The sequence below is a fragment of the Rana temporaria genome, chromosome 2, assembly GCF_905171775.1.
Source record: "Rana temporaria chromosome 2, aRanTem1.1, whole genome shotgun sequence".
Classification (NCBI taxonomy): Eukaryota; Metazoa; Chordata; class Amphibia; order Anura; family Ranidae; genus Rana; species Rana temporaria.
In genome coordinates this window covers 262,819,505-262,836,681 of record NC_053490.1, presented here as the reverse complement: position 1 = coordinate 262,836,681, position 17,177 = coordinate 262,819,505, and the positions used below count along the sequence as shown (strand labels likewise).

The 17,177-nt window shown below is 39.3% G+C and overlaps 1 protein-coding gene across 3 annotated transcripts in view; it reads right to left on the bottom strand.

Annotated features, from left to right (window-relative positions):
- The window catches only part of REPS2 (RALBP1 associated Eps domain containing 2), a 192,141-nt gene that overhangs the window by 135,449 nt on the left and 39,515 nt on the right, over window positions 1-17,177 (bottom strand). For all 3 annotated transcript variants that reach the window (XM_040336880.1, XM_040336878.1, XM_040336879.1), the window contains exons 4-5: window positions 14,434-14,539; window positions 76-176 (exon numbers count right to left, since the gene is read on the bottom strand). In XM_040336880.1, coding sequence (XP_040192814.1) covers window positions 76-176; window positions 14,434-14,539 — 207 coding nt within the window. The remainder of the gene's footprint in view (window positions 1-75; window positions 177-14,433; window positions 14,540-17,177) is intronic.

The following is a 17,177-nucleotide window of genomic DNA, read 5'->3' as shown; positions in this document are numbered from 1 at the left end:
ATACATGCATTGCAACCTGCATTGCTTTATCATGGTTTTCATTTTTAATTTGCTTACTGCCTAAAATGTCCTTACCCGGCTGAGAGAAGGCTGCAAAGGTGCAGGCTGGTTTCCATAGTTCAGTGGCAACTGTCCATCCTGCTGAAGTAGTGCAGGGTGTCTAGTCTCATATGCTGCTGCAGAGAGGGAATAATAAAGAAGAATCGGTCATGTGACTCACAGGCTGCTGTTGCATGGTTACAAGCTGCAAGTGGTAATTAACTGAATTTAAAGCAATACAAGGCTGCAAAAAGTCACTTAACCAATTCACTGCTGAGAATGTTGCACTCTTTTATATTGATATCATAATTTTGACTTCCTAACAGACACAATTTTATTTTTTATTTAATGTGTACTAACTCAGTCTAAATCAGCCTCTCTCATCCTTTTTAACCCAGAGGAGCTCTTGAAAATTTTAAGGGAAAATTTGAAACATTAGAAGAATGCCCTTTACATTGGAGGTCATGGAAACCCTACAACCCCCCCCCCCCTCCCCCCCAACACCACCACCATTACGGTGGTGGTCACACACTATGCCACCCCCACCAAAAGATCACCAGATGGCATTGGAGATGGAGCTATCCAGGCAACATCAGATCAAAGGTCAATCTAAAACCCTTAGCAAACCCTAGAAGTTCAGAATTGCTGAAATATTCTCTGTGTTAGTTCCACTGTTGTCTGCACATCTAAATAAAGGTATTTGTTTCTCATCATATGATTCTAGATTGTAAGCTCTAACGAGAAGGGCCTTCTGATTTCTTCTGTATTGAACTGTATTGAATTGTATTGTAAATGTACTGTCTGTCTGTAAAGCACTACGCTATACTATCCTGTATAATAATAATATTATGATTCAGTTATATATTCATAAAACACATTTGTATATACAACCAGCATTTACGTTTGCATTTGTCTTTATATCAGCTTCCTGTAACTTTCTGCACAGTGGCCTAGTGATCGGTCAAAGAAACACCACCATTCTCAGCCAAACAGGGTTCTAAGGTTTTGCACAGTTCTTATCAACCTAAAGCTGGCCATATAATGGTGTATTTTCATACACAAATTCTCATAAATACAGTAAACAAAATGACAGATGTCCCATCTTCCAATTAATGAACTATGGGGCACTCACCCCCAACAAAGTGAATGGACTTTCCAAAATAAAAATCGTATTTACTGTTAGAAATTGTTTGGTTCGAGAAAAAATTTCCATCCTACTTCTTAGAATTTTTTCATCACCGTGGTCAAAAATTAACTTTACTTTGATCACACTAGCCATCAGAAACATGAACAAACTTTCTTAAAGCAAAAGTTATACACCAAAATGCTACTATTGTATGGACCAGGTCCAGCATTACACTGCACATGCTTAAAGGATGGTAGAGCAGAGGAACAACCTTTGCTATTGCTAAAACCTAAGACATGCCATATATGGTGTTAGCAGTTATGCCTTAATAATGCAGTATGCTAAAGTAGCAGTATCATAGGTTTAAAATCCTAACACTACAGATACGGGCTGGTTACTAAGGGGTTAGTCCACCCAAAGCTGATGTTGCAGTGGCAATCTTTGCTAAGATGATTTCTGCATTTAGGTTCCTTTGTCTGCAAGGTGTTTTCTCCATATCCATTATCCATGAGAGTAAATTAGTAGATACCCATTCGGGTGCATCCTTTTTTCCAATCACATCTTGTTCTAGTAATTTCTTAACCACTTAAGCCCGGACCTTTAGGCAGCTAAATGGCCAGGCCAGGTTTTGCGATTCGGCACTGCGTAGCTTTAACAGACAATTGCGCGGTCGTGCGACGTGGCTCCCAAACAAAATTGACGTCCTTTGTTTCCCCACAAATAGAGCTTTCTTTTGGTGGTATTTGATCACCTCTGCGGTTTTTATTTTATGCGCTATAAACAAAAATAAAGCGACAATTTTGAAAAAAATGCAATATTTTTTACTTTTTGCCATAATAAATATCCCCCAAAAACATATATAACAATATTTTTTTTCCCTCAGTTTAGGCCGATACGTATTCTTCTACCTATTTTTGGTAAAAAAAAAAAAATCGCATTAAGCGTTTATTGATTGGTTTGCGCAAAATTTATAGCGTTTACAAAATAGCGGATAGTTTTATTGCATTATTATAAAAAATTATTTTTTTACTACTAATGGCGGCGATCAGCAATTTTTTTCGTGACTGCGACATTATGGCGGACACATTTTTGGGACCATTGTCATTTTCACAGCAAAAAATGCATTTAAATTGCATTGTTTATTGTGAAAAAGACAGTTGCAGTTTGGGAGTTAACCACAGGGGGCGCTGAAGGAGTTATGCTTCACCTAATGTGTGTTTACAACTGTAGGGGGGTGTGGCTGTAGGTCTGATGTCATCGATCGTGTCTCCCTATAAAAGGGATGACACGATCGATGCAGCCGCTACAGTGAAGCACGGGGAAGCCGTGTTTACATACGGCTCTCCCCGTTCTTCAGCTCCGGGGAGCGATCGCGAGGGGGCGGCTAGAAACAAATAGCCGCGCCCTCGTCCCGGATCGCTCCCCACGGGTTTCCGACTGCCGCATGTACCCGCGGAAAGGCAGGGACGTATATGTACGCCCATATGTACGCCCATATGCCTGTACGTGCCATTCTGTGGACTATATGTACATGCGGCGGTCGTTAAGCGGTTAAAGTACAACTAGAGGCAAAACTCTTTCATTTTGGATAGAGTTAGGGAGGGTTAAAACCCGTTATTTAAAAAAAAAAAAAAGGTTTTCTATCTGTGTCCCATCGGGGAGATTTACCTACACTTCCTGTGCCATAGCCAAAACAGGAAGTGAGACTAAATCCCTACAAACTAAAGGGAATCCCTTGGTAACCCCAGGACAATTTCTTTCATTTTCACTTTCAATGATAGTGGTAAACAGGAAAAAAAGATGTCTATTCATCTCCACTCTATAAAAAGCTAAAAAAAAAAAAAAAAAAAAAAAAAAAGGTTTTGCCTTTCCGTCTACTTTAAGTTCTTGAGAAACAGCAGGATGAGAGTCTCAATTTCTGATACACTAGGTTTCACACCTGATATTTAATATTTTGTCCAAAATTCTTTGCACAACCCAGTGAGGTGTCACTGAGTGGGGAAACCTTGAACACGGTAGCATACAGTAGAGTCAACTGATGAGGCCATCCACTAATAGTAGATTTAGTGCTGCATAAAGATCCTGGCCTAGTATAGTGGTGCCTTTCTTTATAATGAAGAATTCATCTTACATACTGGTTGATAGAAAGTTTACAGTTAGTGGCAGACAACCAAACACAGTAATATGGTCTCAAAGGTAACTAACCCGTTTCAGAGAAGGTGCAGTAAGTGGTTAATTTTCAAAATACTTCTTGTAGATTTTCTTAGGCAGTGTAGAGACAGCAGATTCTATAGTAAGTATTATGATAATAGAATAGTAGGTTTATCTAGCATTTAAGCAACATATTTACCTATGCTTAGGACAGTAATCCAGGAGGCAGTAAATTACCAAAACTGTCTAGCAGTATAAGTACATTTTCTACTTCCTTACATTAATGGCACCATGCATTATTTGCAGGGCAGTAGCATAATTTGCAATGTGCTCTGTTGAACCTGAAGCAGTACTTGTTCTGTGTATGTGAAGCTTTGCATTGCAGTTTAGATTAATCTTGTTGTACCGTTGTACTGGGCCTGAATATGTACCTTATAGGAGAAAGATTCAGAATTTGAAGACTATGTGGTGCCAGTATTCCCCTGACTGGGGTTTTCTACCCAAGACAAAGCAGTTTCAATTTGGCTTGAAATCATTATAGCCTTTCGTAGCGTTAGATCCTCCAATGCCAAAATGTATTTTGCTTTTAACCTTCAATTTTGGAGCGTATTGACTGTCTAAAATGAAAACCACATTCAGTGTTAAAAATAATTTCAAGTAAAAATCTCCTTCTTGCTCCTTTTAATTTTCTCATCACTGTGGTTGAAAACAAACTTTGGTTTGACTCCACTAACGATTAGAAATTGAACAAATGTTCCTAACATGAAACTTTTCTAACAAAATTCTGCTAGTGCATGGCTAGCTTTAGAGCACCAAACAGGTATTCATAATACATATCCAGGCTTCTGAGTATATCTCATAACAAGAACGGGAATTAACCTCAACAGAATATAGAATGTATCGCAACTGTGGGTAGTGACTTCTACAGGCCAGAGGTATGAACACCACAGTTTGCTAGGTCTAACTGGAACAATTAATGTTCTAGAATAGACAGAACTTAGGTTTCTTTGCTCTTGTGCAGTAGTTCAGTTGGAAAAACCCTTACATGTGCTTTGCGTGGAGTTCTACAGGTTATTCCAAGCATATTAGCTGGTGTTACCATTGTGGGAGGTTACTTTATTTAGGTATCAGGTTAGCATTGTTATGCCGAGGTAAAAGCTGAAAGCACTAATATTGTGCTCAGACCAAGAAAATATAATAATATGAGAAGACTATATCAAGTTTGTGGAAATAAAAGACTTGTAAGAATTTCATCAATCCCGGAAATAGATCTGTGGCACGGTGGAATTATGTATAGCCTAAATTTGCACTAAACTGGTATGTTGAACAGGGGTGAGCTTATCGTTGCCTTGGACAGGGTGTGGAAGGGTTATAACTCATTTGGGGTTCTTTTTCTGTCTGTTTCTCCACTGAGGAGATTCACACTAAAGTGATGGGAAATTCAAAATCTTACAGTTGTTACAGAGAAGAAGTGGATGGGAACTCTTCAAATGGAGACAACTGCCTAAGAGAGGCTTTTCACTCACTTCCTATTTTACTTCCAAGTTAGAAATAAAGGTAACATTTTCACAATGGGACAGAAGGGGTTTTACATTCTGTACAAAAAAACATTTTTGGCTTTTGAATATACTGAATAAAAAAATTTCCACAAAAGGTAGTGGTAAGGCCCAGGTTGAGTTTTCAGGGCCTTAAACCATAACTAAATCCTCCTATCCTTTACAGCCGGGATCTCCAAAATACGGCCCTCCAGCTGTTGTGGAACTACACGTCCCATGAGGCATTGTAAAACTCTGACATTCACAGACATGATGGAAATTCTAGTTACTGAACAACTGGAGAGCCATAGTTTGGAAACCCCTGCTTTACAGCCAAGGAAGCCGACATCTTAGCCTCGGTTTGATATGCAGTTGCCATGGTGCTGAAGATGTGATCAATCATGACACCATCCATTTGATGGCTTAACAGTTCAGTTAAGACAACAAGCACCTGTGACAGTTATCATTCAAGGCATGCCTTAAATGTAGCGGTTTTGGGAAACCGATAAATCAATACGTTTAGTTTTGCTATAAGTATGCCATCTGTTCAGGGCAACAGAAGGTGCGTTACACTGATATAGCTTGCAGGTTGGGATTGTTTGTAAGCAATCAGTAATAGGGTTTGGCTGAAAAAAAAAAAAAAAAACAATCACTGAATTTAAGCTGTGTTGCTGGAGACAGTTTTGGGAATCCTAAAAGTGTAGTTATCAGCCTGAACATTTGTGGGAATGGCACCAGATTGCAAAATTCACATTTTTGGTAATGTTTGGCCCACAATGGTCTGGTTTCAAAGAGTGTGGATATGTTGAAAGGTGACCTTTAATAGGCATACAAAGATTCTACAGCACAAAGTATCATATTATTCAGTGTGCAGAATAAAAGTCGGCGGTGGTCAGTCCACTATCTGAAGATCCCTGGTGGCATGGATGAACATACAGGGAAAGAATCAATGGCACACCTTTTACTTCCAATGTGTTTTTTCCCTTCCTTCAAGGTTTTAAAGGATACATTAATTCATTCCATTCCCTTAAATGCTACCACCGCTCCAGGTGCTTACTTACCTCAGATGGCCACAGACTCCCAAATTGTTTACATTCTGGCTTAAAAGATCTAGTGCCAGTCCTCCCTGCATCTGCGCAAGAATGCAAATTTTATTTGCCAAAAAAGGGGAACCGATCGTCATCTAAGTTACAATAGACAAACAAAATGTGCTTAAGCTGATAACATACAAACAATTCTAATTTATCATGTCTTTATAGAAGACACCCATTAAACATTCACCATGATGGAGGAAAAGGTAAGTGAATCCTCAGCGTTAATAGCTTGTCGAATCTCCTTTGGCAGCAATGGTTTCAAGCAAGTGCTTTGGATCAGATCTGCACAATGTTCAGGGGGTCGTTTTGGCCATTCTTATTTACAAAACGGTTACCGCTCAGACACATTTGTAGGATGTCTGGTAAGAATGGCCCTACTGAGGTCATTCCACAGCATCTCCATGGGGTTAAGGTCTGGGCTCTGACTGGGCCACTCCAAAAGGCGCATTTTCCTTTTCTAAAGCCAGTTCGTTATGGATTAACCATGATGCTTAGGGTCATTGTCCTGCTGTATCACCCAACTTCTACTAAGATTCAGCTGGTAGACACCCACCTTGACATTATCCTGGAGGATATTTTAGTAAACTTTGTAATTCATTTTCTACTTGATGATGGCAAATGGTCCAGACCCTGAGGCAGTGAAACAAGCCCAAATCATGATGTTTCCTGCACCATACTTCACCACTGTAATGATGTTTTGATGTTGCTAATTAATAATTCATGTCCTTTTTGCGCCATACATAATACGGAGTATTTTTCTTGAACAATTCAACTTTTGTATCACCAGTCCCTAAACTTGTTCCCAATGGCATTGCAGTTTGCCAAAGGCACACAGCAATGTTTTTTTTTTTTTTGGAGAGCAGCCGCCTTCTCCATGGTGTTATGACATGGACATTCTGCCTGTTCAAAGACTAATGTATGGTAGATTCATGAACAGGGATGTTTGCCAGTTCCAGTGAGGTCTTCAAGCATTTGGCTGTTACTCGTGGGTCATTCTTTACCTTATGGAGGATTTTGGCCACTTCTAGGAAGGGTGGCCACAGCATAATATGATCAGGCAATATGAAAACTTTGAAAAAGTGTGGACCGACGACCAGGTCGCTGCCTTACACACCTGTAACACAGAGGCTTGATGCCGAAAAAACCAAGAGGCACCGATCGCCCTGGTCGAATGCGCTGTAACCTGAAAGGGAGGCCCCCGCCTCTTCAGGGCATAGGCCTGAATCACAAACTGTCGGATCCACCTGGAAATAGTGGCCGACGAGACTGCCAGGCCTTCTTTAGGACCAGCCACCAACACGAACAGTGAGTCCGACTTCCGGAACGGAGCCGTAGCAGATAAGTACACTCGTAGGGCCCGAACCACATCCAGGGATTGTAAAGTGGCCTCCTTCTGGTTTTTCGGCTGAGGACATTAATGAGGACATTGTTCTTCCATCCTTTATGTGAAAAGCCGAAACGACCTTTGGGAGAAAAGACGGCTGAGGTCGCAGCACCACCTAATCCTTATGGATGACTAAGTAAGTAGGGACAAGGCCACCAGCTCAGATACTCGTCTGATCGAGGTAATTGCTACCAGAAAAAAACACCTTTTGTGACAGAGTCAACAAAGGAATCTTCCGAATGTCCTCAAAGGGAGCATCCTGAAGCACCGAAAGGACTAAATTCAAGTCCCATGGGGGTAGTGGATGGCGCACCGGAGGGGCCACATGCCAGACCCCCTGTACAAACATACGCACCAAGGAGTGCGACGCCAAGGGTCGCTGAAAGTAAACAGCCAGAGCCGAAATCTGACTCTTAACCGTACTTAAGGCGAGAGCCTGATCCACTCCCCGCTATAAAAACAGCAGAATCCTGGACACCACGTATGTATGAGGGTGCCACTTCATCTCCTCACACATAGAGATGTAGGCCTTCCACGTACGATGGTGAATCCTACGTGAGGTAGACTTCCGTGCACGCAGCATGGTAGAGACCACCTAGCCCGATAGGCCTCAGTCCTTCAGTACCTGGCTCTCAACAGCCACGTCGTTAAAGCCAGCAACTGTAAAGCAGGGTGGAAGATCAGACCCTGCGACAGAAGATCTTCTCTCAGGGGTAGACGCCAGGGGGCGTCTGCCACCAGACGCACCAGGTCCGCGTACCAGGAGCGGCGCGGCCAATCTGGGGCGATCAGGATTGTAATTGTATCCAAATCTAAACAAAGTTTTGGCTATTGATATTGATATTGTTTAGGATTACACAAATACTTTTTGCCGAAACATACTCACTGGGCAAGCACCCTTTACAAAGTCATTAATTGTGAAACTGCAATATAATGAAGAACTACTATTCTATCCATGCCCCTAATTTCTGTCTGTTTTTCTACCTTTGTTTAAAAAAAAGTTCAATTGTTTGTAGTGAGTGCAGGAAGGAAGTTCGCTGTGAGACCTTTTTGAGCTGACACCATGTGTGCAGAAACCTCTATTGTTTCTCAGAAATGCAGATGTCAAGCTCAGACTAACTAAATAAATGGAAATTCTGTAAAAGTCTCTCTTCTCTTGGACATGGATAGAACTGGAATTACCGTATGGTTAATAGTTATATTTTGTATTCAGGAGCAGCAAACACCTGAACCTTTGAGTACAAAAATACAATTTTTGTAGTTACCTTGAAATCTTTTAAAGCCCAATGAGGAACAAAGAATTTCAAGAGTTTAAAAACAGTCAGGTTATACTGTCACCCAAAAAAGTTGGGACACTGGCAAATGGTTGAAGTTGTAAGCCAGCCCTGTATAATCCCTCCTCAATCCAGTTTTGTGAACAAGCAGGACATAGGGTCATAAAAACAAAGAGGGCAGCACATATATCCCTCAATGGCCTTCAAGAAGAAAAGTTTACAGTAAGTACAACAATTCTCATTTCTTCTTTGCCCATTGAGGTACACAAGAATTTTGGAATTCTGAAACAGTCATGATGTTCCAAAACAATCCAAATGAGGGGAGAGCAACAGCCACTGAGCGGTACAACACATTTGGAGACCTTTCTACAACAGAGTATTGGAAGGAATCAATGCCCAAATAATGGCTATATGAAAAATAATGCACAATAGGGGAACTGCCATGACCAAGGGGAGAGCACTGAGGATCAACCTCATTCTCCAGATCATGACAGAGAATCATTGCCAAGGCAAAACTGTTTGATGAAGGAATACTAGGCCCCATCTAGAGAAAATTGAAGGACCATCAACCATACTTCAGAAAATAGGTGGAAAACACTACCTAAATGGGGGGGAACTAAATGTAGTCAATAAGAAGGACGTTGCCAGGTCAGACAACCAGTCTCAATACAAGATAGCCACGAGTCGAAGAATCCTCACATCACAATATCCCAAAGGATAGAAAATAAACAAGAAGAATCTTACCCTGAATACTGCTGAAAGAGGGGTGGGGTGATAAATAAAACCAGCACCAGGACAGGAGGGGAAAAAGCAATTTTTATGTTATCCTATCTGTCCATACACACATAGGATGTTATCAGCAGTTTTTGGCAGGGGCGTTTATTAGCTGGGGGGAAAAAAACAGAACTAGTGGGTTTTGAGAGGAATTTTCAGATGTAAAAACGCTCTAACTGACAAAAAGCTGAAAACAGCTTAAAAACACCAAAAAAACTCAAAAAAAAAAATTGAATATTCAGCGTTCATCAGCGTTTGTGAGCAATAAACTTTTATGTGGGTATAGTTTTGCTAAAAAACGCTGAAAAACTGTGCTACAAAAACGGTGAAAAACTCATTCTACAGCTACAGCTTTCTACAGCTAACATTACTGGCTTTTATTTTTCATGAGTTACTGGCTTCTTTATAACATCCAGTGTAAATGCGGATTTAAAGCGGGGGTCTCAAACTGGCAGCCCTCCAGCTTTTGCAAGACTACAAGTCCCATCATACCTCTGCCTGTGGGAGTCATGCTTGCAACTGTCAGCCTTGCAATGCCTCATGGGACTTGTAGTTTCACAACAGCTGGAGGGCCGCCAGTTTTAGACTCCTGCCTTAAAGTGATTGTAAATGTTAATTATTATTATTTTTTAACTACTTAGAATAGAAAAGGTAAAGGTAAAGAATAGAATAAAAAAAATAATAGAGTAAAACAGAACAAAAAGAGAATAGATAAGAAAAAAAGAGAATAAAAAAAGGTAAAATAAAGAATAGAATATAATAGAAATGAATTGAATTGAATAGAATAAAATAGAAAGAATATAACCATCTTCTGAAATTCGAATTTCAAATAAAATACATTTGAATAGAGTAGAAAAGAATTGGACAGAAAAGAATAAAATAAAAAATAAACAATGGAATAAAATAGAATAGAAAGAATATAACCAACTTCTGAAACTCTAATAGAAAAGCATAGAATAGAAAAGAATAGAATACAAAGGAATATAAACAGAATAGAGAAAAAACAATAGAATGAATAAAACCATCTTACGAAATTCACATTTTGAATAGAGAATAAGACAATAGAACAGAAAATAAAAATAGAACAGAAAAGAATGGAATAGAATAGCATAGAACAAACAATATAATATAATGGAATAGAAATAATATAACCACCTTCCAAAATTAGAATTTCAATTAGAATAAATTTAAATTGGAATGGAATGGAATAAATAAAATAATAGATACGAATAGAAAATAATAAAATAGAAAAAAAAAACATAACATTAAATAAAATGGCAAGAATATAACCATCTTCCAAAATTTTAATTTTGAATAGAATGGAAAGAAAAAGAAAAGAATAGAATAGAAAAACCAATAGAATAGAAAGAATATAACCATTTCCTAAAATTTGAATTTCAAATAAAATACATTTTAATTTAAATAGAAAATAAAAGGATAGAATATAATAGAAAATAATAGAATAGAAAAGAAAATAATATTAGCATAGAAAATAATAGGACTAGAAAAAAAACAAATATAATAGAATGTCATAGAAAGAATATAATCATCTTCCAAAATACAAATTTTGGATAGAATAAATTCAAATTTGTAACAAATTAGATTAGAATTTGGTCGAACTGAGTTCAATTCGACCACTTTTGAATAAACAAAACGAATTCCAAAAATGAATTAAATTCATTTAACAAATTTAACAAATTTATGTAAAAAAACGAATTGAAACACAACAAACTGTTTTGTTCTGCACATCTAGGCCCAGATTCTCAAAGACTTACGACGGCGTATCTCCAGATACGCCGTCGTAAGATACGCCCTCTCCAGATACGCCGTCGTAAGCCCGAATGGCCGCCGTCGTGTCTATGCGCCTGATTCATAGAATCAGTTACGCATAGATTTGGCCAAGATACGAGCGGCGTAAGTCTCCTACGCCGTCGTATCTTGGGGTGCATATTTACGCTGGCCGCTAGGTGGCGCTTCCGTTGATTTCCGCGTTGAATATGTAAATGAGCAAGATACGCCGATTCACAAACGTATGTACGCCCGTCACAATTATTTACGCCGTTTACGTAAGACATACGCCGGCGTAAAGATAAAGCAGGTCTCTAGGTGGCGCAGCCCATGCAAGGTATGGACGTCGGAACAAGCGTATATTTTTACGTTGTTTACGTAAGTCGTACGTGAATGGGGCTGTGTCTAGGTTACGTTCACGTCACAGGCATTGAGCCGGCGTATCTTTGGGCGTAAATACGACGTGTTACTCAGCATGCACGCACATGCGCCGTTCGTTCGGCCATGCATCTACATGGGGTCACGCTTAATTTAAATACAACACGCCCACGACCTGCCTACTTTGAATTACGCGCGCTTACGCCGGACGATTTACGATACGCCGCAACTTAGGACGCAAGTGCTTTGTGAATACAGCACTTGCCTCTCTAAGTAGCGGCGGCGTGGCGTAAATAAGATACGCTACGCCCGCACAACGTAAAGCCGCCCTACGTGAATCTAGGCCCTAGTGTTGATTTACTAAAACTGTTTTTTTGCCCAAATAGAACAAGCTGAAGTTAGAAGCCGATTGGCTACCATGCAGAGCTGCACCAGATTTTGCACTCTCTAGTTTTATTAAATCAACCCCCTTAGGGAGGAAGTGGCGCCATGGATCAGGAAAATGTCGGAGGAAACAATGTAGTTTACACCATTACAATCCCTGTTCCATGGAACCACAAGAGATATAAAAACAGCATTGTACCGCATTTATTAAATGCGGCCAAAAGATTAATACCAAGGTATTGGAAACAAGCAACATGCCCCACCCTTCAAGAATGGAAAAGGGAAGTAGTTATAATAATGGGAGCAGAAAAATGGATACATGACATCAGGCACAAACAGGAGAAATTTTAAAAAGTCTGGGAAATCTGGGAAAATCATAACCAGGAAATAGATGGATAAAACCAAAAGCCTTATGAAGCTCGGGGGAAAAAAAAAAAAAAGTAGGTTGGAACTATAAAAGAAAGATGGGGAACAATCCACAGCTTTTATTTTTAATGTGTATGTTTTTATGTATGTCTTGTTATTTTGTCTAAGCAAAGAATGTGACACTAGAAGAATATGGGAAGGTGTTTAACGATCCTCACCTATTTTTTTTGGGGGGGGGGGGAGAGAAGAACGTGTGGGTGTTTTTTTTTTCTCTCTCTCTCTCTCTTTCTCCTCTTGCCTTTTTTTGGGGGGGGATCCAAAAACACATATCATTTAGAAGGGAATACTATAATTATAAATAAGAAGACACATAGAAATATAACATTTTAAACACAACCCCTTTTTTTGGGGGGGGGGGGTGTTTACCCCTCAATAAGGGAGGTAAACCTGAATATCACAAGTATATATCGCTAGGAATACATATATATTAATACATTTTTATAGTCACAAACGTCTTCCTGCGTTCTCCCTCCCCACCCCCTTCTTCTTCTTGGGGAGGACCAGAAACTGCCAAATCAACCCCCTTAGACTTGTGGAAAGGTGGAAAGGTCCCAAAGGCCCAGGCCCAAGGTGGCAAAATTGAAAAAAAAAAAGAGGAAACATTGGCTTACATTGATAACATGTTATGTGTGATAAAACACATTTTTTGAATGTTGTCTTTTTTCATATCCAGAGTGAACCTATACATGGCTTAGTATCTGTCCAATCATTTATGTTCAGATCTGTCTCATCAGTTAAGTGGCAAACCCCTGATGTGCCTGCTGTCCTTCTTAAAATTGTTTTGATTAGATTATCTAATAAATGGGTTATATGCCAGCAGAATTCTGAATGTGTTACAGTAAGATTTCTAAATCCTGCAGCACAAAGCAAAAGCAAAGTCAAGGTAGCCCTTGTGTAACGTACATTTGAAAGTAGCACACCACAATAATGAATGTAAAGGACACAAAGAAAACAGGAGACATAAATAAAAACAGAAACAAATGACTTAACCATGTAATATTCCAATTACCAGTGGAAATGACATAAATGCTTCCATGTAGTGATCTAATTACAAGCTGGAAGTGGCTGGTGAAAAAACGGTCTTGAGTCTGCTGCCTGTTACAAACTTGCTATCAATAGAAACTAAATTTAATGTTGTTGCTTAGTTTAGAGTTGCATGGAGCCAGAGCCAATTTTCAATGATTGACAGTAAACTTTTTTTTTTCTTACGTTCCTGGTAACCACACATAAGCTGGCCTAGCAAGGACCAGGCAAACTCTGATCCATGTATGGGCATAGAGGTTGTGCAGAAGTTGATCTACCAACTCTATCGACTTCTGTACAACCGCTCCATCGGATTTTCTCTGCTTGATCAGTGGCAGCAGCTGTCAGAATACGACTTCGTAGGGAGGATTCCCCTATCCACATCAAGTGTGTGGATGGGGGAATCAAGTTATTTTTTTTCTTGAGCAACCCACTGTTTTAAAGAAAAAAGAAGAAGAAAATGCCTCGCCTATGGCCTTCTGTAAAGTCTATGTCTGGGCAAAATAAAATGAACATATTCAGTACAATAGCTCAGTAGCTGCCCTTGCAAAAATTATATACGTCTGGTGATGTCACAGGAGGTAACAAAAGCCATTTCTTTCTACAAGAACAAGGTAAGAAAAAAAAAAACATAAGGCTGGGACATGATCTAGAAGGGAAAATAATGTTTTGGGTAGATTTTTCTAAGGGTTTGAAATGGATTTTAAATAATTGTTTAGGCCAAGGTGGCACCGTGCTGCCAGCAACAGACAGGAAGTTGCCTGTAGTGCTGCAAGAACTAAATAGGGTTGGCCTGAGTGCTTTGCCACCATTTACGAGAATCCTTGTTTCCTTATTAATAACTGCAAGACTTCCTCTGATTGGCTGGAGTCGAGAGGCAAAAGGATGATGTCATAATTGCCATCTATACCAAATGAACCTTGTTTTTTATATAAAAAAAATTATAGTAAAAAAAAATAATAATAATAATAATAATAATAATAATAATACAGGATTTGCTTCTACATCCTTTCAAAACTACAACACTCTTTTCAAACAGTCTATGACTTTATCTCACCTCCACTGTGGTGATCAGGACTGCTTTGTATCTTCCCATGTCCATACTGAGGAGATGATGAAGCAGAAGACTTTTTGGGTGAAGTCACAGAGGTCTTGGCATCTGACTTTAAAAAAAATATATATATTAGATTAAGAAAGGTAAGGTGAAAAAGTAAAGGCGATTACATTTAAATGAAAATTGCAGATGCTTTAATTCACAAACTAACTACAGTTGTGCTCAAAAGTTTGCATACCCTGGCAGAAATTGTGAAATGTTGGCATTAATATTGATCATGCAAAAAAAAAAAATATTTAAGGATAGCAATCACATTTATTATCACATAGTTTTTTGGATCCTTTTTAAATCATAACAGAAATCACCCAAATGGCCAGAAGGTGGCACATACAGGTTAAAATGGCAATTAAAGGTTAATTTCCCACAGTTGTGGCTTTTTGAATCACAATTAATGTCTGTGTATAAATAGTCAATGAGTTGGTGAGCTCTCACATGGATGCACTAAGCAGGCTAGACACTGAGCCATGAGGAGGTAGAAAAGAACAGTCAAAAGACCTGCGTAACAAGGTAAAGAAACTTTTCAAAGATGCAAAAGGATATACAAAGATCTCCAAAGCCTTGAATATGCCAGTCAGTACTGTTTAATCACTTATTAAGGAGTGGAAAATTAGGGGCTCTTTGTATACCAAGCCATGGTCAGGTATACCAAGAAAGATTGCTCAGGACACAAAGAAAAACCCACAGGTAACCTTGCCGTAGAAATACAGGCTACTCTCCAAAAAGACAGTGTGTTTGTTTTTAAGGAGCACAATTCAACGATACTTGAACAAAAAAGAGCTCCAGGGTTGAGCTGCCAGAAAGAAGCCTTTACTGTGCCAATGCCGCAAAAAAGCTGACGAGGCATGTCAAGGTATTGTTGGGCATATTGGAACCAGGCTTTTTTTGTGGAACATGTACAGTAAAGGCTTCTTTCTGGCAACTTGACCATGCAGATCTTTTTTGTTCAAGTATCATCGTATTGTACTCCTTAAAAACAACCACGCCATCTTTTTTCCAGAGCAGCCTGTATTTCTCCTGAGATTACCTATGGGTTTTTCTTTGTATCCCAAACAGTTCCTGTGGCAGTTGTGGCTGAAATCTTTCTTGATCTACCTGACCTTGGCTTGATAAGAGATCCCCAAATGTCCCACTCCTTTGTAAGTGATTGAACAGTACTGACTGGCATATTCAAAGCTTTGGAGATCTTTGTATATCCCTTTCCATCTTTGTAAAGTTTCATTACCTTGTTACGCAGGTCTTTTGACTGTTCTTTACTACCTCCTTATGGCGCAGTGTCTAGCCTGCTTAGTGCATCCATGTGAAAGCTAACTTATTGACTATTTATACAGAGACACTAATCGTGATTTAAAAAGCCACAAATGTGGGAAATTAACCTTTAATTGCCATTTTAATCTGTGTGCGCCACCTTCTGTGTCTGTACAAAGGCCAAACATTCTCAGGTATGTAAACTTTTTATCAGGGCCATTTGGGTGATTTCTGTTATCATTATGATTTAAAAAGGATCCAAAAAACTATGTGATAATAAATGGCTTCATATGATTGCTATCCTTAAATAAAAGACAGTTTTTTGGCATGATCGGCCATATTTTCAATTATAATGCCAAAATGTCACAATTTCTGCTAGGGTATGCAAACTTTTGAGCACAACTGTACCTAGGGATAAAGCCTGACTCCTCTATCTTGGAGCTTTACCAAGCTAACTACCCTCTCTTGTTAAAATTGCTTCTTGAGGATATGGACAGATGGTCAACCTACCCTTTATGCTGTGAAAACAAAGGTCAACCTCCACTCCAGATAATTATTCCCACAGCAGCTCAGTCACAGATGCCGGCAGGTTATCTCAGCCGAACGCAAATATTATACAAAAAAGCTGCACTCCTCTTAAATATTCATGTAGTTATATTACATTATTGTACTAAATTCCTAGTACATCATCAGTCGACCTTGGCTTTCGTTCTGTATGAGCTTAAGTGAGGAAAACACGTCAGCAAAAGCCAAAGCCCAGATTCATTCAATATGCCCACAAGCATTTTGAACAGGAGCGTGGCTTCTTTCTATTCTGTAGAAAAACCCTTTATCTTGGCTAGACTTAATTCAAGATGACATTCCTACCAAAAATCACTATTACAGTATTAAAGTTTTTGGGATTGATCTCTGAAAATCTGAGCCCAAAATTAAGCAATACATTTGTGGTAAAAAGAGTATACAAAAATCATAAAGAAAACTTAGTACATGTCTAGACTGTCTGGGGGGCAGGAAGTCTTATTAGATACCAGCAGACTGCTCAGCTTACACAAATATCTGAAATCTTCCCTAGACTACACAGTTCATCCTTGATCTCTTTAGAAGCTATGGGCCTGCCACACTATCCCTACAGACCTAATCGCACCAATTTTAGAAAAAACCCTTATCCTTCTCAGTATCAGTATGGAATGGCCAAAACACAACATTTAAAGACAGAGCTTACACCTCTGCCCTTAGTTGCAAAACATTTTTGTTATCTTAATGCATTAAAGTAAAAAAACTTTTGAAAGCCCCCCCCCCCCCCCCCCAACACTTACCCGAGCCTGATCTTGATCATGCACTATGCCTGTCTGCAGCAGCTCCTCTCCCCTCTCTTTATTCTCACAGGATACTCTGCAGCAGGGGGAGCCATTGGTTCCTGCTACTGTGAGTCAAAGCCTGGG